General features: G+C 37.5%; 1 protein-coding gene across 1 annotated transcript; it reads right to left on the reverse strand.

The window, feature by feature from the left end:
- Nucleotides 1-21,597: 21,597 nt before the first annotated feature.
- Nucleotides 21,598-23,027, reverse strand: LOC148027731 (caffeoylshikimate esterase-like). The gene has a single exon (XM_087689426.1). It carries the CDS (start codon nt 22,709-22,711, stop codon nt 21,683-21,685), a length of 1,029 nt encoding a protein of 342 aa, XP_087545552.1. The 5' UTR covers nt 22,712-23,027; the 3' UTR covers nt 21,598-21,682.
- Nucleotides 23,028-24,667: the final 1,640 nt, after the last annotated feature.

Consider the following 24,667-nt stretch of genomic DNA (forward strand, 5'->3'; position numbering starts at 1 on the left):
AATTTTTTTTGAAAACTGTGTTTACTAATCATGGTTTACCAAAAGTTATTATTTCTTATCATGATTCTAGATTCTGTAATCATTTTTGGATCACTTTGTTTGTTAACTTAGGAACAAAGATTGATTTTTCATCTGCATTTCATCCTGAAACTAATGGTCAAACAGAAGCTACTAACAGTACTATTTTAGATCTTTTACGTGCTTACACTATTTCAAAACCACACACATGGGGTACATATCTACATTTACTTCAGTTTGCATATAACAATACACCACACATAGCTACAAAGAAAGCACCATTTGAAGTTATTTATGGTTATAGATTGCCTACACCTGTTGCATCATTATCAAATAAAATTCAGACTGTTGATGATATTGCTAACATGCACGCTACTATTTTTTATGAAGTTAAAGATATGATTGCCAAAGCCCAGCAATCATATACAAAACACGCCAATAAGAAAAGATAGGCCATGAATTTTAAAGTTGATGACTATGTTTGGTTACATATAGAAAAACGTAGATTACAGTGTAGATGAACATCCAGTTGTGAAATTAGCACCTAGATTCTATGGACCATTCAAGATCATACACAAAATCAATGACAATGCATTTAAACTAGAACTACCACAACATTGGAAAATTCACAACACCTTTCATATTAGTTTATTACGACCCTTTAGAGGCCAATTACATGTACACCCTGTCTATGAAAACCCACCTTTGTTAGATGAAGAGACTGAAAATATCCTTGAGCCTGAAGCTATTATAGATACTAACTTTGTGACTACTAGAACTGGCCGTAGATATTCTAGATATTTAGTCAAGTTTAAAAACCATCATATTGAAGAGGCCCAATGGATGCACACTAGAGACTTAAATGCTTTTCCCATTCTGTTAGATCCACATTGAGCTAATAGCAATTGAGGACAATTGCTATCCCACCCCGGGGGTATGATGCCAGGAGGCATATTACACGGTGGATTCCGTGCCACGGTGGATTCCATGAGGTTTTACGGTGGATTTCGTAAACTTTTATTACCGGGGCTCATACACAAAGTGGATTCTTTGTGCGAGAAGTCGATGGGGACGCCTATCCTTTTCGGGCGCTTTGTTAATTTAGTGTGTACATGGGTGATTCCATAGCAGGTGATTCCGCAAAATACATATTTAAATTAATAAACATTTATGAGTTTAGAGTGCGCACTTGTGATAAATTAAGGTTAGGATTGATTTCTAACCAATTAATTTGTTTATGTAGCTGAAGACTGCTAGGTATTCACTTTTGTCAGTTTAATTATATTATTTTATTAACGATTGTGAATGCTTCAGTTGATGTGTAGAGATAGCAGCGGTGGCAGTGGAAAGCATTGGAGGATAGCATGTATTCAAATTATCGTCAATATTTTGATGGGCGCATACCTTAGGCAGGGCACCTATATTTTGTCGCACCTATTTATCAAGGCGTTTGATATTTATTTATTATTTTTGTATGAGCATGGACACACGATTTAGATATTTGTATTTGGACATTGTATTGGGTATGCCTGACTTCTTGGGCGCCCGCCCATTAGCTTTATTTCTATTTGGCACAAAAGCAAACTCAAAAGCCAAAAGCGTGCTATTTTGTAATTTGGGCTATCATTTGAGCTTGAAGATGATTAATACATAAAATACATGCTTTGTGGAGTGCTCACACAAGGCATAGGGGGAGATTGCACCCAATTGGTCTCTTGTTCATGTCGTGCAAGCTTTCTACATGGATTTGTGTGCAAAAAGTAGAGTTCTTTCGTTCTTGGGGACCTTCTGACGCTCACTACGCACACTTACGGCATCCGATCTGTGCACCATATGCCATGGCCATGATAGGAAGATCTTACAATAACACTGAGCAATGGAAGTGTCTAATCCTTTACACAACAACCAATAAGTGTGGAAGCAAATGAAACGATACTTACATTAAGCAGTAGCTGGCTCAAATGTGATGTTCTACAAAATGAGATAAGAGATGATGGCAATGGTCTATGTGTTTGTAACTAACACATAGCCTTACAATGGTCAATGGGATGATGATACTTAAGCACTTACTAAATCATGATTAAGATCTAAAACTTTTCAAATTTCTAAAAATCATTAGCAGGAAGTGATAAACAAATTTATTATCAATGATAAGAATCACTCATTGCCAAGCTTAGGTGAACCACTTGACATTAACCCAATTGTAATCGGCTTGAGGAGTCACCTTTGGTTGAGGATGCTCTAAGTTTAGAGCTTTTAGCCCTACAAATAAACTCCACAAAATCTTAATCTGTGATTAAAAATTTTGTTAATGGCTTCAACAAGGAAAACTCAAAAAACCAAGCTTTGAAGCTTTGGCTGTGGTTTCCATAAAAACCCATAGTTAGGGTTTCGCTTGATATGAAAAATAGAGAGGGAATTTCTCTAAATCCTTTCAGTTATTATAGATAGCCCTCTTAGGGAGCTATGAATGCCCCATAGTAGCCAACTCCATTGCACCCTGTGCAGATCACACTGCTGCTCAAAATATGTCATTGTCTAGATTGCATTGAATTTGGAAAAAAATGCAATGCCATGTCATTGCAACCAACATGTTGGGGTTTGAGATACCAAGATGTTGGTAATAAGCTCAGGAAGAAATATCTAGCAAGAATGAAGATCAGATATAGCCTCCTTTGCTCACATCAGATCATCCAATGGTTGTAGGTTTGAATTGGCTATGGTGGACAGGAGGATAGGTTGAGGAAATGGAGGTCTCTTGTGCACTTAAGCTAAGATGTGTTTGTGGGAAGCTCAATTGATCAAATATGGCTCTATCATGTAAAAATATCAAAGTGATAGCATGAGAAGGTGTGCACAAGAGGAAGAGAGAGCTCAAGTATAAGAAGAAGATCTTGCTTGATGAGTCATTCACAAGTACAATTGGTACACTCTCTCTCTATTTGAGAGTGACCTCTATGCTATTTAAATAGCCTCTTGATGGCTAGGGTTAGGGTTTTCCCTACCCTCTAGTCCATTCACACTCATTTACCCTTATCCACCCTTGAATACATTGGATTCACATGCCTATCTCTCAACACCCCTTAACCCTTTTCTTCTTCAATGTCTCTTACATGACTTTGAAGAGTTGCATGTAGCTTTGTCTACCAATCCCCACTTTGCCTCTATGGTGCTTTGGATTTCCTCTTGCATAACTTTGAAGAGTTGAATGTCACTTTGTCTACTGATCCCCACTTTGTCCATGGTGCTTTGGATCTCCTCTTTGTCAAGGCAAGTCCTTTGCAAGAACTTCTCAACACATTGTTTCTTGACCTTCTTGAACCTCTTCTCAAGCAACATGTTTTTCACATATTTAGGAGGAATGAGGTTTTTATAGGCTTTTAAGTTCTCTCCACATCCCTCTTTGCTTTTTCTATGTGGAGAAGGTTCCTATAAATTACATCAACATATTCATGTGCATAGCTTCACAATGCAATCACATAGTGAGCACTCATTTGGGACTTGATGCTCCCAAAAAATAGTAGAGAGACACAAAACTAGTTTTGAGGGAGTGATTAATTGTTACCATATTACTCTTATTATTTTTCTCCAACCTCCACTTCTAGACTTGAGAGTCTTGCTATTGTTTATAATTCTTTACATTTCATGCAATGCAAGCATGGTTTCCTTCTATTTGGTTGCATGTAGCTAGGTTTGGAGACCCCTTAAATTAACTTATCTCTCCTCTCAATTTTGCCTTATTGTATCTCTTTCCTAATGTACCCACTAGTTCTCTATCTTTAAAATGTTTGAATAGGCTACTAGATTCTATGTATAACTAGAAGCCATTCATGGGCATCTCCAAAAAAACATTTCCAACAAGGAACATTAGAGAATGGAGGGGTGCTTCTTGTTGTAGGATCAATGGGATACAACTTGCCATCAATCTATAGATCAATATTTGTTATATCCTCCAACCTTAATGCTTCTATTGCACTCGATGTATTTAGATTAATCTTGTTTTTTTAACAAATAGGTTTACACTCACCTTCAGATCAATATGGAGATGGTATAGACATCACTTATGGCCATTCATGCTTGCAATAGAGTTCACAATAAGTGATCCATGCTCATAATATGGAGGTGATTTAGCCCACCAATGCAAAAAGTTAAAAATGAAGAGGAAAGATTTTGAGAGACTCATTGAAGGGAAGATTCCAAGTGGCGGTGACACATTGAAGGTAACAATTGCATGCGATGCTTTCATAGTCAATTATTGATAACAAAAGTACCAACAAGTACTAAAGGGAAAAGCAAGTTTATTTCGTGAGAATTTCTTTCAAAATTTCACCTCACTTTCTCCCTCCTCAATATAACAACACTCCAATTGAGATAGTTAGGTCTCTTAAGCTTTTTCATCAATGATGCGGCATAGAGGAGCCATTTAGTTGAGAAATAGAGAATAAGAAAAAAGACAAGTAGTTTGGAAGAGATCGAGACTTTCTAATGTGCAACCCAATACCAAGAGTTCAACAGTTCAAGCAAAACAATTCAAAATATAGAGAGAGGAAAGTTGTGAAGAGAGTATAGCGATAAAAGCAATGGACATGTCTGATCCATCCTTTGAGTGAGTTCAAATCAAGTTGAAAATGCAAACTTGTTAAAACAAAATGACAAGGAAAGATCATGCCTACAAAAAAGATTACAAAACAACATCAAATAGTGAAGTCTAAGAAGAAAAAATAGTAGCAAATCTAGGGAAAACATAGGCTAGATAGTAAAACATAGGGTTGGCAATAGAAAATGGGGTTGAAAAACTATCACTTTCTATACTATCACTTGGACCTTCCTAGATCAAATTAGTAGCAATTGCAAAACTTGAAGCATTTAGCACACGATCATATATGAAAAGAGTAATCAAACAGATCAGATAGCATCAAAATCAAGAGAGGCGTGCTAAGTTTACATGTCAAAAAAGTGTGGAGCAACTTTGAGTAATAGAAGAAAAGTGACACTGCTTAGAGAAATTGCAATGAACACAAAAAACCAAACAATATACGATATGTATATTGCTTAGCAAATGCCTCTTGGATAGCTAAAGGACTTCGTTAATATTAATGAGCTAACCAATGACCTCACACTCTAATACCAATGTTGTACCACAAATCAAAATTCATAAGAAAGCGAGAAGAAACACAGACAATAATGCAAAACTAGAGAATGGGTACAATCTTCCTCAATACATGAGTGAGAAACTCCTTAATGCATGTATTTATGGATCAGTCTTTCTTAACATTTTCTATTCAATGATCATGAAAAGCATTCTTCTATGCATTTTGCTTTCCTTACATGAATAAGTATCTACTTTTCCCAAAACCTAAATCATAAATCTAGCCTTTCAATAGTCTATTAAAAAATGATTATCTTCTCCTAAGGCCATAGTACAAAGGTTACAATAATAATAAACAGTTCCACAAATAAGTGCATAAATAAACGCATGCAATAATAACACCTAAAATGATAATATAGTGCATACCAAAAATGATGTTGATAAAAATCAATGCATCTATATAACTAAATCTAATAATCTACTTAGCAAAAACATATAAAACATTAATTCCCAGTCATCTATGCATGTGGCACAATGTGACCAATGTTACACATGCGCTCAACATACAACAATTCACTATTATGTTGTGAATAGAAAATAATAATGAAGATGCAAAAAGTAGATAGATAAACTTTGCTTTCATAGCAATAATTCAACGATCGTAATGAATTACAAGTTGTGATTTCATCACATGGACTTGCTATTCATGATGGGTTGTTGTGAGCTCTAGCTACCACATATCTTTGATTGAGAGGAGCAACTATGACTAGTGGGACTCCTCATCCATTAAAAAATCTTTTATTTGTCAAATATAGATGATAGGTATAAGTATTAGAATAGAGTAACCTCCTAGGTGCTTGATAGATTGTTGCATCATTGACATATCATCTATAGTTGTTACATAGTTTATTCCTAGACCTGGGGTATACTAATGGAAAATGAATACCACCATAATGGACTTTTGGGTTGTAGGCTTGTGTAAGACTAATGATTTTTGCTATCCTTGTCATTCCTTGCTCAATATCAACCAAGTCATTTGATAATATTGATTCCTTCTTGTTTCCTTTATTACTTTAAATACTCCTTATGCCAAGTTGCTTTGGACTTTGCTCTCACTCTTTCATTTAAGAAGATTCATCTACCCTGACTGTTTCCTCCAATAATGCATTCAAGTTATATTTATCCAAGCTAGAGTTGTTAATTAATCTCTTTATAGCTCCTTATCTTTAATTAGGTTGATAAGATTGTAGAAACACATCCTTCTACATGGGCCATTGTGCTATAGCTATTCTTTTATAGAACCCATAGGTACTAGTTACATAATCCATAATGATTTAGTTGTCTTTCTACTTTATATTCGTGATGAGTGTAACTATAAGGTTAACTACATAGCTAGCTTTTAAAAAACCTATTGATGATTGGATATTTAAGAGTGGAAAACAAAGTCTTGTTTTCCTCTTCAAGATTTGTAAACCAATTGAATTGCATCCTTTTTCTCCTAGACATTCCATAAGCTTGTGCTTTCCTCTCATTGATTACAACCTTGCATACTTGCTCAAACTATTCCATGAAGCTATGTGGATTGTGTTTAGCTTCATACTATTCTTTGCTTGGCAAGTAGAGTGATATTTTATCATTCTTTGTTGCCTAGTCCATGACCTAGGCCACTTAGCAACTTGGTATAGCTAGTAATGAGCTTGCTTACATGGTAGAAAAATTGTTTAACAATTAATATGTTGTTCTGAGATTTGATGCCCCTAGAACTTTGAATCTTCCCAAGAGTTGTCTTATCTCATCTAGGATAGTCAAGAAAAGTGAAAAGAAGCTTCCATGTGCAATCGAACTTTTCAAGCCTTCAACAAGCAATAGCACTAAGGATAGAGGGCACAAGGCATGAGGTAAACAAGTATTAAGGTTCTAAGTGGCTTTTTCCAACAAGATTGATCATCTTGACTAGTTCTTTCACACATGCTACAAATAATTTGCTATTTATGGTTATAGAAAATCCTTTTGGATAGAGCATATTGTCCTTTATAGAGCTAGAAGTGAAGAAAGGTTGAGTATCAATCTTGAGCTTGACCTTTTCCTTATATAATGTTGCTTTTTTTTAAAAACTCAACTTCTTCTAGAATAATTTTAGATGTTCTTACTGCTTCTCCATAGCCTTTATCTTCCTTAACCACATTGTTCAAGGGAACATCAACTATCTCATATTATTATTCTAGTTCTAATGCTAGCCTATTAGACTTTTGAGACTTTAAATATGTTGATAATAAGTAATGACAAAGTATCAAAGTTTTTAAGTTGCAATCCATGCAATTGTGCAAAGATTACATAATACATCATTGTTACGAGTCAGACCATTGACTACACTTGATCCAAAAGTTGCTTGTATAGAAGGAAATATGCAAAATCAACCTATGCTATGTAGCACAATACAAAGGAAACTATAAGGATATTATCTACAAAATAGATTGCTATAAAACATTTTTCACATAAGACAAAAGCCTACATAGTACAAACAGTAGTGCAAACAAAGATTGAGATGAAGATAGGTAAAAATTTTGACAACCTCTAGCCCTTATGGGCCAACCTATATATTTGTCAAAACCTATGGACCCTTGTCAAATCGCATCTTAATCTGAGGAAATCAAATGGAGGATGTTGATGATTGTGCCCCAAGTGGTCAAAGCTTTCTCTAATACCAATTTTTGTATATGTTGAAGCTATTTTAGATTTCAATCAAATGCCAAAAGTGAGTAGTGATAAGGAAACATCTTTAAGAAGACGCTTATGGAGATCCACGAAGTGAGGGGCCAAGCTTCTAGCCTAAGGGTGCTTCCAATTACAAAAGAGGTTAGCCAATACATATGCAAGTTATGAACTTGAGGAATACCTTGAGAGGTATATTCAAGTGCTTTCTAGTTTGTGGAGAGCAAATACAATGGCTAGGAAGGTCCAATGCCTAACCAAGGTGAAATGTAATGTATAGTGCAATGGCTACTAAGGTCCAATGCCTAACCAAGATGAAATGTAATGCAGAGTACAATGGCTAGGAAGCGTTGAATGTGTAATGCCAAGCCACACAATGAAGGCCTCTTAAAAGTGGATAAGCTTTAAGAAGAGGATTATTGTGACTTAAAGCAAGTTCAAAATGAGTAACTTAAGCTCTTAGCTAATCAATTTTAAACTCTAAATGATGTAAATGGCAAGCAGTATAAGCATACAATTCTCTAGATGTTTGTTGTGCTAGATTGAGGAATGGAGGTCCAAAGGTGTTGGACAGGAGATGGGAAATAAACATAAATTAACCTCTAAGTGTTCAACCCAAGAATACCTTGAGGGTGTCTTAGGCAAGTCTTGGGTAAGGTAAGGCACAACCGAAAGCTCCCACTCAATGTCTTTGATCCCTACAATACATGCCAAATTTGTAATGTGTGAAATAAGTTCAAAAAATAATCTTAGATTCCTATGCTCCAACTCGAAAATGGGATTTTGTCCTCTTGAATCTTCTGTGGGGTATGGATTAGGAAGTCAATACAATCAAATGGCAAAGACAACCATAGAAGCATTCTTCATGTTCACTCTAGTGGTCTACAAGACTATGCAAGTGTAGCTTTGAGCAATCAATCCATAAGCTAATAATTGCCCCAACATGTCACTCAAGTGCATGGTAAGGAATACCTCTTATGCTATGGAGAATACCAATTATGACATGAAGATCAAGAAAAGTCCCAAAGTACTATGCAAGCAATGCTCCTACACAATGGCAAAAAGGTATTTGATGTGCCAAAAGATACAAGTGGAGCATGTAGAACATGTCTAGCAATACCAAGATACTATGAATGTGTGTCCCCAAGGTATTTAGTCTTAAACATCTCTTGGATGTAGATTCAATAAAATTTATCAATATTCAAGATTCACCAAGCCTCCTAATCCTTTTCCCATGCTCTATCCAGTATTAAACCTGAACCTTTCTTTATTGCTAAAGAGAACTTCTTGCAGATACCATTAAACTGCTTACATAGATCGAACATGCAGAAATACTTACACGACTTCCCTCTTTCACAGGACTCATGAACACATGGAAAGCACTTTGAAGTATGTCCATACTCAAAGCATACTTTGCATCTCTTTTCCTTCTTCTTGGATTTAACCATAATGAAGCATACCTAAAATTTGAAAAGAACATACTTTTCTTTGAGCCAACTTTCTAACTTCTGCAATGATGGAGTAGTAGATCTTCAGCCTATGATATTCAAGTTATGCTTGAAAAATGCCTGGAAACTCCTTTATTGGCTAGACCTCTCAGTTTTATCAAGCTTCCTCCCATCTTCAGGTTATGCTTGTCATTTCCATCCTGCAATTCAAGTAACCAGCTTGAAATTCATCAAGTTCAGGTACTACTTGAAATTCCTACAATTCAGGTAACTACATGAAATTCTTGCCATTCAAGCTATTCCTGGAACTTCCTACAGTTCAAGTTACCATTTCTTTTTGCATCTTTCCTTTCTTTCCTTGTCCAAGTGAACACTGACCTTTTGCTTCTTTATCATCTTCTTCAAAGGATAGTAGTTCATGAAGATAATGAGGATAGAGAGATTATTGCCAGGTCTTTTGCATGACATTTTCCTTGCCCACTCAAGTTAGAGATTTCTCCATTCTTGAACTAGCAAGTTTGAGTCTGAGGAGCTCTTAAAACACCCATAATACAGTATACTACTTCCAGAATTAAAGAACAACCATAGATTGCATATACTTTTTAGGAATACCATATAGACTTGCTGTGGACATCATAATTGATTGGAAAAAACACACTGTCTTGAATATTAGAGCCCCTTTATTTCTTGAATTGAGATCAGCCCACAAACAACACTTGATTTGCAAGAATGACATACAGACATATAATACATAGCTTAATTGTTCATAGCAATATGCTGTCCTAAAAATTGCAGATCAAATATTTCTTATCTTTGAACTTCATGACCACCTTTCTTTATGAATATGCCATCCTAAAATCCTCATATGATTGGCTTCATCTTGAAACTCTCAAAATGATTAGAGATCTAAAAATTTCAACCTAAATTAGAAGCAAGAACTTCAAATTGGAAGATAAAACCTAAACAATCTGCCTTGAATCCATAGCATTGAAAACTTTTGAAGAGATCGAATTCTTCAAGAATAAGAACTTCAAAACGTCCTCCTTCAAACAACTTGACTGTAGGATGTCTCTTATGTAGAGATGACGTGATACTTGCAACTTGTAAAAGTGAGAAAAAATGCCTGAAGATGCAAAAACACCTTGAATTTTTGAAAAATCTTGCTACATTTTCCATAAAAAAAAGAAACCATATCTCCTACATCTTCTTGGAAAAGATTAGCTTTCTATGATAAGCAATTACATAACTGCAAGTACTGTGCTCATTCACAGGCTCACCCTGACAATTTTTTGCTATATTGGCAAACCATATCCCTTTCTTTCTTCCCAGACTTGAAGCCTAAATCATGAGAACTTTTCCCATGAAACTAGCAAGATCACCAAAGTGTTTTGGCCTCTCAAGTCCACAATAGAAACACAAGACACACCGGTTTGCTTGAAATAACCTAATATTGTAGGAAACTTCTTGAATGAATTTACAGCCATTATATGCACATAATATTTAGGAAAGATACTCAAACATGAAACACATATCATATTCATGAATGTAGAATGGTTGTCAAGAAAGATATCACACAGTTTATTGTCATCACAACCATTCCTGATGAAATAACTTGAAGTAGACATCATTAATATTCAGGCTATAGACATAGATAGATAGAATCAGCAATTATCTACATGCTTTTCTTGAAGAATCTCTCATTCTTGATATACAGGATCTCAAACAAATACAACTTCCTCACGTTTTTGACATGCATTGGCCTTTCAGGATAAACATCATATGTTACAACTATCGTACTTTAGCATTCTCATGTTTCCATGATAGCTATCTATGGTGTGAAAGGGCTTACCAAGGACGTCAAAGACTCTTTATTGATGATGTTGTGTTTTGTTTGTTGAACTAAGGATGGCTTTGGAAGCAAAGATCCCTTGACCCTTTTCTTTTTCAATGTCTCTTCCATAACTTTGAAGAGCTAAGTGTAGCTTTTTCTACTAATCTCCACTTTGTCCAAGGTGCTTTGGATGTCCTCTTTGTCTGGAAAAGACCTTTATAGGAGCTTTTTAAGACATTGTTTCTTGGCCTTCCTAAATCTCTTCTTAACCAATACATTTCCTAGAGCGTTGGGAGAAATGAAGTTGTTGTAGGCTTGCATTTCTCTCTCCATGTTCCTCATTGCTTTATTCGGATGATGGAGAATGATCCTATTAGTTACAATAAAAATGACGACACGCATATGAGCATAGATTCGTAATGCATTCATAGAATGAGCACTTGCTTTAGACAATGCTACCAAAATGTAATAGAAAAATACAACTAGTTTAGGGTGAGTGACCAACTATTACCATATTGTTGTTATTCTTCTCATGTAACCTCCACAAACAGTTTGAGTGTCTTGATATTTGTCAGACTCCTCTACCTTTCATGCAACCGAGCATCGTTTCCTTCCATCATGCTACACATAGTTGGGTTTTGAGACTACTTATTTTTTCTTGGTTTCCTGTAGTTGTTTTCTCATTGTATCTATTTCCTAGTGTAACCATTGATTCTCCATTTTCAAAATGTTTGAATAGCCTACTAGATTATGAGTATAAGAAGCTAGAAGCCCTTAATGCGACCATCTCCAATAAACCTCACTAATGAGGAACACAAAGAGAATGGAGGGGTGCTTCTTGTTGTAGGATCCACAAGATACAATCTACCATTAGTCCATAAATTGATATTCTTTCTTCCCTTTGATCTCATTGCTTCCAACACACTCGATGTATTACTAGTCACCTTGTTTCTTTTGCAAGTAGGTACATACTCATCATCTAGATTAATATGGAGGTGGTATGAATATTTACCATTATCCATACTTGCAATTGAGTTTCCAAGAAGTGATCCAACTAGATGCGATTTATGATTCCCCGAAATGAAAATTTGAAAATGAAGAGGGAATATTTTGAGATGAAGGGAAGTTTCTAAGCGGTGGTGAGGCATTGAAGGTGATAAGTGCATACAATGCCTTCAAGAATTTTCCTTGTCAATGAATGTTAGACAATGAAAGCACGAAGATATAAGATAATAAACATTCCCCGAGATTGTGCATTTTTTTTATAATTCTTTTTCTAAATTCATACTTTCTCTCTCCTTAATTTCTTAATGGGCTAAAAAGTGACCTCAAATCTCCCCTAATGTATACTGTAGACTCTTTCTTGAATAGTCCTATTCATGCACTCTACAACACCATTTTGGAGTGGGGTGTATGAGGTGGTCAACTAACACTTAATACCTCTCTGATCACAAAACTTCTCAAATGCCTTAGAGACGTATTCATCCTTATTGTCAAATGATATGCATTTTAGCCTATGCCTAGACTAGTTCTCAACCAAAGTAAGAAAGTGTTGAAATGTAGCTAACACCTCTAATTTTTTCTTAATAGGATAGACCCAAACTTTATGCAAATAATCATCGATGAATATCACAAAGTACTTGGCACCACCTAATGACTAACATGACATGGGACCACAAACATCTAAGTGAAAAGGGGCCAAAGGCATAGAGTCTGGATTTTTATGAGGGTTACATGTCTACTCTTGTATACAAGAGTAGTCAAGAGGTAGAAAATACTACAAATGAATGAGTATTCCATTTATTTAAGGGACATGCGCCCAAGATGCCAATGTCGATACATGAGGAAGATCGATCACAACCAAAATATGATCACTAGATTGAGATACAAGCAACAAGTATAGGCTACTAACTTTGGCATATCTAGCAAAAACAAGATTATCATGAGTAATCTTTTATGTAGAATCACCAAAGGGACATGGTACTTGTCATCATCCAGCTGTCCAACAAAGATAATGCTTTTAGTCAAAGATTGGACATGATGTACATCATAAAGCACAAATGAAGCACCAATATCAAATTGCAATCTCACATCAGCTATGCCAATAATATCCAATGTAGTGTCATCTCCCAGTCTAACCAAACCCGTGACAGTGCGATAGGTATTAACCCAATGAGAATGTGGGGTAACATGAAATAAATCCCCTGAATCAAGAAGCCAACACTAAGAGTAAGAAGATGGAGGATTGTCAACAATTGAGTTGCATCAAGTGATGAAGAAACAAATATGTAATCATTTGTGATATACTCCATGGCATTTATCTCTTCTAGCTTAGGACTTAGGAACAATGCTATGATAATAAGAAGATGTGCTATTATCTTGTGCTTTCCCTTTGCCTTTTTGGCACTTGTTATTTCTCATCTTATGGCACTGTGGCTTTATGTGACCCTATTGCCAATAATAGTGACAAGAAAGAGATGACTTAGGACTATGAGACTTACTATATGATTACCCATGAGACATAGACTTGCCATTATTGGACTATGAGTCTCTATCGCAATTATTATTCCCATTACCACCTTGTTTATCTCTCATTGTAAGTGCATGATAAGACAGACTGCATCAATGTTCTTTCTATTTGCTTCCTCAATAACCAAAGCACCCTCTACATCCTTGAGCTGAAAGCCACCTTCAAGAGGGTTTGCACTCATAGTAGTGTAGAATGTATCCCAAGACTCAGGTAATGTGACAAGAAAAAAATGAGACTTAACATTCTCCTCAAACTTAAGACCCTACAAAGTAAGCTAATTGAAAATGGAATGAAAAGACATAAACATGTCTTCATTCATGCAAAGTTCCATGAGCTTCTAAGACAATATAGTTGAGTTACAAGACTTTTCTTATCATAGAGATCACAAATCATTTTTTATAATGAATAAGCACCACCCTCAATCTTAATGATACTGGCTACTTTGACAATGGAAAAATGATAGTGGACTTGCATAGCTCATCAAGATCTTCCATTCCTTTGCATCATAAAATTCCGACTGTATGCCCTCTACTTTCAATGGCTTGACTTGCTTCTTCTACACTAATACCTACCAAATCTGAGTCATTCCAATACAAGAAGTTATTGTCATTGAACTTCTCTATGTTGAAGATTACACTATCACTAAAAACATTTGAAGCACATGGCATTATGTTGACCAAAAAATGAGGTTTGAGCTATGGTAATAATAGAAAATTAGCCCCAAAACCAAGCCAAAAAGCATGCAACAAGAAGAAGACTAACCAATACACTACTATACACAAGCAAGAAGCACTAGAGTGTTGAATACAAGTGTCAGCTTTCAAAAGAATTGCTCAAAATTGATTTCAACATGGATGTCCATAAATGTAATTGTAGGAAGCATGATAAAGAGTAAGCTTCCACTGTTAGAAAGATTTGAGTAGCAATCAGGATGTACGATGCAACAAGCAATGTAGCATAAACCACCAATTATAAGAGACTTTCAAAGCATCCAAGATGTCAAGTACATAGATGCATACTATAATGTGTGTCAAGCATATATCCATGACTAACAACCCACTAAAAATAAGTGATACAAGGTGTCCAAGTCAAAAGCAAATCAGCCCACAGTCATAAACTTTGTAATGACAGTACATGCATAAACCAAGAGAGCGTAAGAGAGTCTCCCACTAACTGAAATGAACCAAGCTCTGTGAAGAAAATACAAGTGCTCTTGTTGGAGAAAATTTTGAGTTTCCAAAGTAGCAAAGGAAGCTCAATGCATACATATCATGGAATTATGTTTCACAAAATATATCACATATACATCCAAGAGCATATGCCTTCAATAAATCTTCAAGCCTACAAGTGGAAATCATTGAAGCAAATAGCCACTACCCAAATGTAATCAACCTAACTCAAACCCAAGATATAGAGCTCAACTAAGCATATCTAGGCATAAACAACAATGCTAAACATCAAGATAATCATGTAGCATACCCAAATAGCATGTGCGCATTCAATACATAGACATTAGCTATCAATCCTTGTTGTCCAAACCAAAATGTTTCGTTCTATGTAAAACAAAGAACTAAAACCTTCAAAGAATTAACTCTTTGATTGATTATTTTTGTAGCTCTTATTGGATGCTTCATTTTGAGCTATAACTTCTTTTGAGACTGTACTTAATGATACTTATGAATGGCATTATGATCATGAAGGCCAGAAGGTTAAGTCTTGCTCAAGTTTGAAGTAGGTTCAGAGATTGCTTAGAGCAGTTGAGAAGCTCAAGGAGGAGTATTATGATGTTTTGGATTCGGATCAAGATTCAAGCTCAAGTGATGATGATGATTTCTACCCTTTACCTATGGTTTTGCCAAAGATTGAGGCTGAGGGAGTGAGAGAGGACAAGAGCCAAAGCAACCAAGAATCCTCAAGTGCCCCAAACCCAACACAAGAGCTTACCAATGGGAGAGTGGAGCATCACACACTTTACATCAACAATTTGAAGGTATTTTCCATACTTAAGTGCAGTTCAAAAACGTGAGGAAGCTGTATTCGTTGAGATCCTGTATATCAAGAATGAGAGATTCTTCAGGCAAAGCCTGTAGATGATTGTTGATTCTATCTATCTGTGTCTATAGCCTGGATATTAATGATATCTACTTCAAGTTATTTCATCGGGAATGGTCATGATGACAGTAAACTATGTGATATCTTTCTGGATAGCGATTATGCATTCATGAATATGATATGTGTTTCATGTTTGAGTATCTTTCCTTAATATTATGTGCATATAATGGCTGTAAATTTGCTCAAGAAGTTTCCTGCAGTATTAGGGTTATTTCAGGCAGACTTGTGTGTCTTGTGTTTCTGTTGTGGTCTTGAGAGGCCAAAACAGCTATGATCAAGTTTTATATGCTAGAGCTTACAATAGCAAATGGGTTTGCCATTTTTGTTATCAAGCTAGATCAAATTGAGATTGTAAAGGATTAAAAAATGGAGATAGTATCCATCACCTTGATGGATAGGGTTATTTAGCTAGGTAGTGAAGGTAATCAGAGCATGGAGGGCTCAATGTACTTTAGTGTGTAATTAGAGCAAGACATTTGGTGGTTGGGAGCATTTCAAGTTGACAAGAAAGATTTTAGCATATTGCACTAGGGGTTTCAGCAAGCTTCCATACTTGAGGTGATAAGTACTCAACGAGCAAGGGAGAAACTAAGTGTTGAAGGGTTTGGACAATATAAAGTGAAGTGGCACATGGTCGTAGATTTAAAGACACTAAAGTGCATGTATTGCTTATCAAGAGGTGCTACTTCTAAGAGTCCTTACATTTACTCTATGGCCATAGCTAAGGAGTGAAATGATAATAAGGTGCTTGAGACATACCAAAGATCCAAACTTTCAAGCCATTCTAGATATCCCTTCAACAAACATCCATATGTGTACATTGCATGCGTTACGTAGAATAGTAGAGAAAATTGTACATCTCTACATTGAATTTACATGGAAACTACAACCCCAAAAGGCCAAGGATAATGCTATCAAGGCTATTGAGAAGGTTCTATCATATATGGTTTTTATGCATTGAACATACTTTTTAGCTCTTAACTAACCTTACTTTTCTTATAAACATCATATTATTCATAGTCACGGTCCCTAGTTTGCATGATAGTATAGGAGTTTGTCAATTTGATCTACCCAAAGAATGGAGAAGTCTCAATTACCAAGCAATGACTGTATCTCAAACATACAAGACAAGTGGTGATGCACAAAAGGCAAACAACCTATTGGAAGTTTTCCTGTGGTTTCACAAAGTAATTTGTCATAGAATGAGGACATAAGAAGCAAAGAGGACATACCAAAACTTAGACATAGCCCTTGCATTTACAAATGGTGAAACAAAAAAGACAAGAAGCATACAATAATTCATGTGCAAATGGGAAGTTTTTACAATGGTTGGCCACTAGCGAGAGGCAAGGCCAGAAATGGGGCTCAAAGAGCAAATAATAGAAGCTTGTATTCCTCGCTACATGGGCTCAAAGTGGATTATTTCATCTTCTATGTTGGTATCTCACCATCTTCATCAAATTAATACGATTTCTCTACAATAAATTGTAGGACATAGTATTTGCATGCATGTATGCTATGTACTTTTGTATGATCCAATTTTCCAATGTATTGTGAAAGAGATGCATCTTTTTTGTATCTAGTTGACTGGAGCTCCTAGTAGCTGATGTCCTTGAGCTCCTTGCTTGAGTAAGAAAGTTGTCACTATACACAAGGACTTGGTTGTAAGGATGCATTCTTAGAAAAGAAAACAAAGAACTATCATTGACCAAGAACAAGGAGAGCATCGACTAAATACTAGTTGATTTGCATCACTTTCAAACATGAAGTCCACAATGGAATTGTACCACTCCCATCCTCATGCATAATTGAGGCCTCATACTTTTCTATGTTGGCTGGGCCAAGTTTTTCAATTATTGCAACTTTTTCTTCTTCAATGGGCAATTGTGGTTGTTGTCCCTAGCATCTGCTATAATGCTTTCGAGGATCTACTCTTCTATAACAAACTTTGCATCCTCAACCATAGAATCAGTCAAGAGATGTAGATATATTTTATCCATTGACAACATAAATGTAGGCTACTAGATAGGCTTTGTTCCTCACATGTATCAATTGATTGCACACCCTCTAGGTCACCAAAGGTAGCTAGGACTCAATCAAAACTTTGCATAGCAGTCTCCACTCTCTCCTCCTCTGTGTCAAAGGGTATCATCTCCTCTACCTCTTCAACCTCTCTAATAATAATGGCAAGTTGTCTTTTGTCCTCAGCATGCGGTCATTAAGAAGTTCCTTCTCAGTCATTTTCATCCCCTAGGAGATGCAAATAGCAAAGGAGATTTGCAAAGGAATAATGACAACCACAAGACCTAACATAGCATTTGTAGTGGAAGTTGTGGCTCATCATATGGCAATTCCTGGTAGGCAACATTGGGACATCATGAAGGGTATGCAAAATACCTTAAGGGCACTACAAATATGTGCATTTGTTATGGAATCTAGCATGCTGTAGTTGTGGGCTACACAAACTTTGATTATGTAGGACATGTAGATAGTAGAAAATCCAACTCTGGCTACATCTTTAGTTTTGTTGGAGGTAACATTTCTTAGATATCCTAGGTGTAGAAATGCATAGCCTTGTCTATTAGCAAGGCTAAGTACATTGCTGGTACTAAGGCTTGCAAGGAGGCCGTATGGTTAGGCTGTCTGATAGCAAACCTCAATATGACTATGACTCCTACATTGCATTTAGACTCTATGAGTGTCATTCAATTGGCACATAATCCAATCTTTGCTGTGAAGATAAAGCACATTGAGGTCCATTATCACTTTATTAGAGAGGTGATTGAGGACAAGCAGATAGAGCTTGTCAAGATCTCGACTAACAAGAATCTTACAAATCTGCTCACTAAGAGTCTCCTACTTAAACCTTATCCCTTCCTTAGGAAGATGATGGGTGTAGGATGAGATGGCATCTATTCCTCAACTTATTATACTCATATATACACATTGTACTTTGTTATTTTTTTCTTGTTTTCTTCACATTCATGCACATTCGCCTTTAAATGGGAGATTGCTAGGGGTTAAAGGTGGCATGTGCCTAGCCAACTACATTTACTTGTACTTATCGTCTGCACACATGTACACTACAGGTAGCGGTCACTCGTCACTATCACTTTATTATTTACTCTTTACATGTCAATAGAATAACAAAAGGCAAGTCACACCTTGTGATTTTTGACATTTCCACATATTGTATTGCTCTCTCTTGCTTGAACCTCCATAGCTCTTGCTTCCACTTGTGCTTCCACTCTTGGTCCAACTTTCAAGCATTTTGAAGCTAGATATATATGCAAGCAACTTAGATTAGCTATGTCCTCTCCAAGAGAGAGCATGTATTATGCCATTCTTTCAAGCTATCACTACTTTCTATTCTAACACAACAAGAATAACATGCGCATTGAGAGACCAGATTCCATCTTTGTCTTGGCCATGAAACCAAAATGTTGGCCTCTGCGAGACTTCAACACACTAGGACTAAGATGGACATTTCTCTTTCATGTTTTTCACTCTCATACTAGGTCACCAAAGGTAGCTAGGACTCAATCAAAACTTTGCATAGCAATCTCCACTCTCTCCTCCTCTATGACAAAGGGTATCATCTCCTCTGCCTCTTCAACCTCTCTAATAATAATGGCAAGTTGTCTTTTGTCCTCAGCATGCGGTCCTTAAGAAGTTCTTTCTCAGTCATTTTCATCCCCTAGGAGATGCAAATAGCAAAGGAGGATTGCAAAGGAATAATGACAGCCACAAGACCTAACATAGCATTTGTAGTGGAAGTTGTGGCTCATCATATGGCAATTTCTGGTAGGCAACATTGGGACATCATGAAGGGCATCCAAAATACCTTAAGGGCACTACAAATATGTGCATTTGTTATGGAATCTAACATGTTGTAGTTGTGGGCTACACAAACTTTGATTATGTAGGACATGTAGATAGTAGAAAATCCACCTCTAGCTACATCTTCAGTTTTGTTGGAGGTAACGTTTCTTAGATATCCTAGGTGTAGAAATGCATAGCCTTGTCTATTAGCAAGGCTAAGCACATTGCTGGTACTAAGGCTTGCAAGGAGGCCTTATGGTTAGGTCGTCTGATAGCAAGGCTCAATATGACTATGACTCCTACATTGCATTTAGACTCTATGAGTGTCATTCAATTGGCACATAATCCAATCTTTCCTGTGAAGATGAAGCACATTGAGGTCCATTATCACTTTATTAGAGAGGTGATTGAGGACAAGCAGATAGAGCTTGTCAAGATCTCGACTAACAAGAATCTTACAAATCTGCTCACTAAGAGTCTCCTACTTAAACCTTATCCCTTCCTTAGGAAGATGATGGGCGTAGGATGAGATGGCATCTATTCCTCAACTTATTATACTTATATATACACATTGTACTTTGTTATTTTTTTCTTGTTTTCTTCACATTCATGCACATTCGCCTTTAAATGGGAGATTGCTAGGGGTTAAAGGTGGCATGTGCCTAGCCAACTACATTTACTTGTACTTATCGTCTGCACATGTACACTACAGGTAGCGGTCACTCGTCACTATCACTTTATTATTTACTCTTTACATGTCAATAGAATAACAAAAGGCAAGTCACACATTGTGATTTTTGACATTTCCACATATTGTATTGCTCTCTCTTGCTTGAACCTCCATAGCTCTTGCTTCCACTTGTGCTTCCACTCTTGGTCCAACTTTCAAGCATTTTGAAGCTAGATATATATGCAACTTAGATTAGCTATGTCTTCGCCAAGAGAGAGCATGTATTATGCCATTCTTTCAAGCTATCACTACTTTCTATTCTAACACAACAAGAATAACATGCGCATTGAGAGACCAGATTCCATCTTTGTCTTGGCCATGAAACCAAAATGTTGGCCTCTGCGAGACTTCAACGCACTAGGACTAAGATGGACATTTCTCTTTCATGTTTTTCACTCTCAATAGCTAAAGATACCTCTCACATAATTGGCCTGTACTCGAGATGGCTCAAGAATTATAGTAGACTCACATGATAGTCTTACACATCAAGAGTCCAATGTAGCTCCCTCAACAATTTCCAAGCTACTTTCCACCCTCCATAAAAATAGGGTGCATTTGTATGCCAATGCAAGCACAAGTTAACTTTGCATATTCTCTCGCTCAAAGGACCAAAACTGGGTGTTTTTATGCCAACTCAAGCACAAGTGCAATCATGCAAAACCAGCTAAGTATGGCTCAAAGATCTAGAAGTTGATGCTGATTAAGATGGCTGAAGAACTAAATTCATGTGTAAACTTGTGCCGCTATTAATCAAATCAATGAGATTTCTGAGGATAAGCCAATTATATAATATGATACCTAAAGCATGTGTGGCACTAATAGAGACTTAGAGATATTTGTTTAAATCAACTTCATGGGAAGGAAGAGCTCAAATGCATTTCACCAACCTTCACCTTCAGCGACAAGTTCGATGGGTACCAAACCCACATGGGAAGGCAAGCAATATTTTCATTCACCAAACTTTTTTGAAGTTTGGTATGTTAAACACATGTTAAACACCTCATTGTATCACAACCCTTTGGGACAATGTTTTTTGTAATGTGTTTTTTGCCTATCGACGGATACGGGACTACCCCATTATTTCTTGCTCGAGGGTGCAAACACCTCAAAGGTGCCCAATCGAGGAGCGGCAGCCTAATCGGTTGGGTGGGTGTGTGTGTGTGTTGTGATAGCTTTGGGGAAGGGAAGATGGTCTAAGCTGGTATAATAGGCTATATTATAATAGTTCTGCAATAATGATGAAAATAGTAAAGCATGCAAGTATATAAAGCTCTGATGAATGTAGCTCTGTAAGAATGATGAAAATAGTGAAAGCATGGGAGGTTTCATCCTGCAAGAATGACGACTACACATATGATAGTAATTAATACCCATCACTGGTTAATCTTTCTTAAGACCTTGCTTCAAGCCAAGCAATGATATCAGAGAAAACAATATCCAGGTTCTCCTTGGGCTCCCCAACTACCTGATGCCACAGGCCCTCATACAGTTTTAGGGTTTTGTCAGAGCTGCTGGCCTTCTGATACAGAGCAGAGACCCCTGCAGGGTCGCATACCACATCCAGCTCCCCATGGATGATCAGCAGTGGCACCTTCACCTCCTCTAGCCGCGACTCGATTTCTGCCACCGCCCTCAGGAACTCGCGTGCCGTCGCCGGCCGCGGCTTCAGGGTTATCCTGCTCGGGTTTTTGGTCATCAGCTCGAGCTTCCATGGCTCCTTGAATGACACAGGCCCTATGCTCTTGGTCGGCACCACTGGCCACGTCGGTATCAGCGCCGCTGCGACGCCAAGCAGATGCTCCATCGGCCATGGCGGCTTGAACTTCTGCGAGATGCCGCACATTGCCCCGTTCAGGATGATGCCATCCCATGCGTCTGGCTCTCTGAAATGCATCAGCAGGGCTATGGCGCCGCCAAGGGACTCCCCGAACAGGAAATATGGGCAAGGGCTAGGATTCTCTGCGTCAGGAATGTCAGGATTAGATTTTCCTGCAAGGTCAGTGCCGTTCGCTGATGTAATTCTCCCTCTTGGTCTCTTCTGTCGGATCTTGTTACTGAGCATGATGCAGTCATCAACGACCGGGGTCAGGTCAGGGATGTGCGCCCGGAGGCCGTCAGAGCGCCCATGGCCTTGGTGATCCAAGGCATAGACACAGAAGCCTCTCTCAGCGATGCCGATGGAGGTCAACTGGATGCTCCAGCTGCTGTCTCCTGTGAATCCATGGAGGACGAGCACGACACCCTTGATATGGCCGCCTCGTGTGGGCTGCCACGATTGAGTGAAGATCTTCATGCCCCTGGCATTGGTCATGTACTCCTCTTCATGCTTGACTCCATGCTTCTCATAGAATTCTTCGGCTGTGAAGCTTCCAAATATGCTGTGGGTGTCTGCCTCCTCAATGGGATGGGAAAGAAGCATGGTGGCAAGCCAGAAGCACCTTCCCAGGGGCTGCTCTGTCTCTCTGCTGGTGCTCCTCCTCCTTCTATAGGTATGCTCTTCTCCTCAGATAAAGCTGTGAGAGGTCATTCATTTCTGTTGATACTGAGGTTAGGTGAGACAGAAAGAACATGAGAGGGAGGGACAGAGAGGGCTGTCTGAGTCAACTTCAAAGCAGTCCTTCCAAAGGTGCAGGCTGCAGGTTAGATAAGCTGATTCCAGAAAGGCCCATCTGATCACAGCTAATTCAGGAACAATTTACAAGGCAGTGAAGCACCTGCCAGTGTTGACCACCTCCCCCTTGTAAGTTGTCAAGTCATGAGTCATGGCTCATGACCCATACCTGCTCACTGCTCCCCTGTCAAGTAAAAGCCTGCTTTTATGTCCTCCGTAGCACTGCTACTGATAAGAAATAACTGCTTTACTGAGCATTATTCACTGTTTAAGGGACACCTTTCTTTGGTCACAACTCCACTGCACGTCAAGGGCCTAACTTTTCTATTTTGGAAGGAATTATTGAAATTGTTGAAATGTATTATTAAAGGAGGAAGACGAGAGGAGGTGGTTACAAGGCTTTTTAACCAATGAAGGGTTTAATTTTAATTGGCATTAGAGGGGTTTCCCACGCTAAGTTGCCAAAGGGGTATAAAAAGGGCATGAAAGTTTCAAACGCGCGTCATGAAGTTTGGAAGCACCTTCCCATGATCTTAATCATAACTAGGAGGAGCAGTGTCATTGGTCGAAACCTAGATTGAGTGGTTTAACAATGCATCACCATTGGGGTCGCAAAACCTAGATTGAGTGGTTTAACAATGCATCACCATTAGGGGTGCAAAAATTAGGACAAGCCCAATCATAAGTATTTCAATATTGATACATTAAAAATAGGTTCTTGGGACACCTTTCATTTATCCGTTTGTGTGTAACGATATCAATGAAATTTGATAAGCAAAACCGGTCGAACATAGCCTCATATACATGAGAGCAATCAAAATTAGACTGTGCATATACTAAAAACTTTGCATGATCTTTAAAAACGCTTTTCCAACCAATGGGGAACAATACTAGTGGAATGGTCCCTTTGTTTATTGTAGGCTTCATAAAGAAATTTGAAACTTTCTACAAAGGCAAGTGATTTTAAATCATTGTTTATAAAGATAATGAATAACTTCTGTAAAGATAAAGTGGATCTGATTCACGATTTTAGTGGTGAAAAGTTGAAACTAACTTAAAGGAAGTTTTTTTAGTTCTCCTTCGACGATTGTAAAAGTAAAGTCAACAAGAGACACATCGTATATCATGCCTCAAATGTGAATGGTTGCCTCACCTTTTCAAACATTTGGTAGTATATTCAACCAACTTTTACTTGAGTTAGTTATAAGTAGTCGAAAGCAAATTGCTTTAAACTTCTGTTATGAATATGATAACAATGCAATCTCTCCATGCAAGAAAGTTGAATATACGTGGCACAACCTAATCAAAGGGATGGATGGTGGGGTGGGGTGGGGTGAGACTAAAAGTATAAAAATGAGATTTATAATTTTCCATACATTTTTAACATTCAAGATATTTGGCTTCAAAAACATAAACATTGTTAGTGTATGTATGTGTGAGAGAAGATGTCGCAATCAACATGAAAGAAGAAAAAATATATGTATAATGTACTTTGAGGTGCCTCAAATGTGTATTAGATAAAAGGCACACATCAAGATTTTCATTACAAGAAGTACTTATGTAAACGTGCCCATTCCTTGGTTGTCCCCATTTTCATTTGTAACAAGGTGGATGTATTTTCTAGCCATCCCTTGGCCATGTCCTTTCTCATTCTTGAAAGGGAGCACAAGTCCCCCTAAGTGTCTCTTAGTAGGTAACAAAATAAGGGACATTCCCGAGTTTGGGATATGTCCTCGAGTCGATTTCATTTTGTTTTGGTATTAC

The sequence above is a fragment of the Lygodium microphyllum genome, chromosome 12 (genome assembly GCF_053477565.2).
Source record: "Lygodium microphyllum isolate KBCC chromosome 12, Lygodium_microphyllum_v1.1.10, whole genome shotgun sequence".
Taxonomy (NCBI): Eukaryota; Viridiplantae; Streptophyta; class Polypodiopsida; order Schizaeales; family Lygodiaceae; genus Lygodium; species Lygodium microphyllum.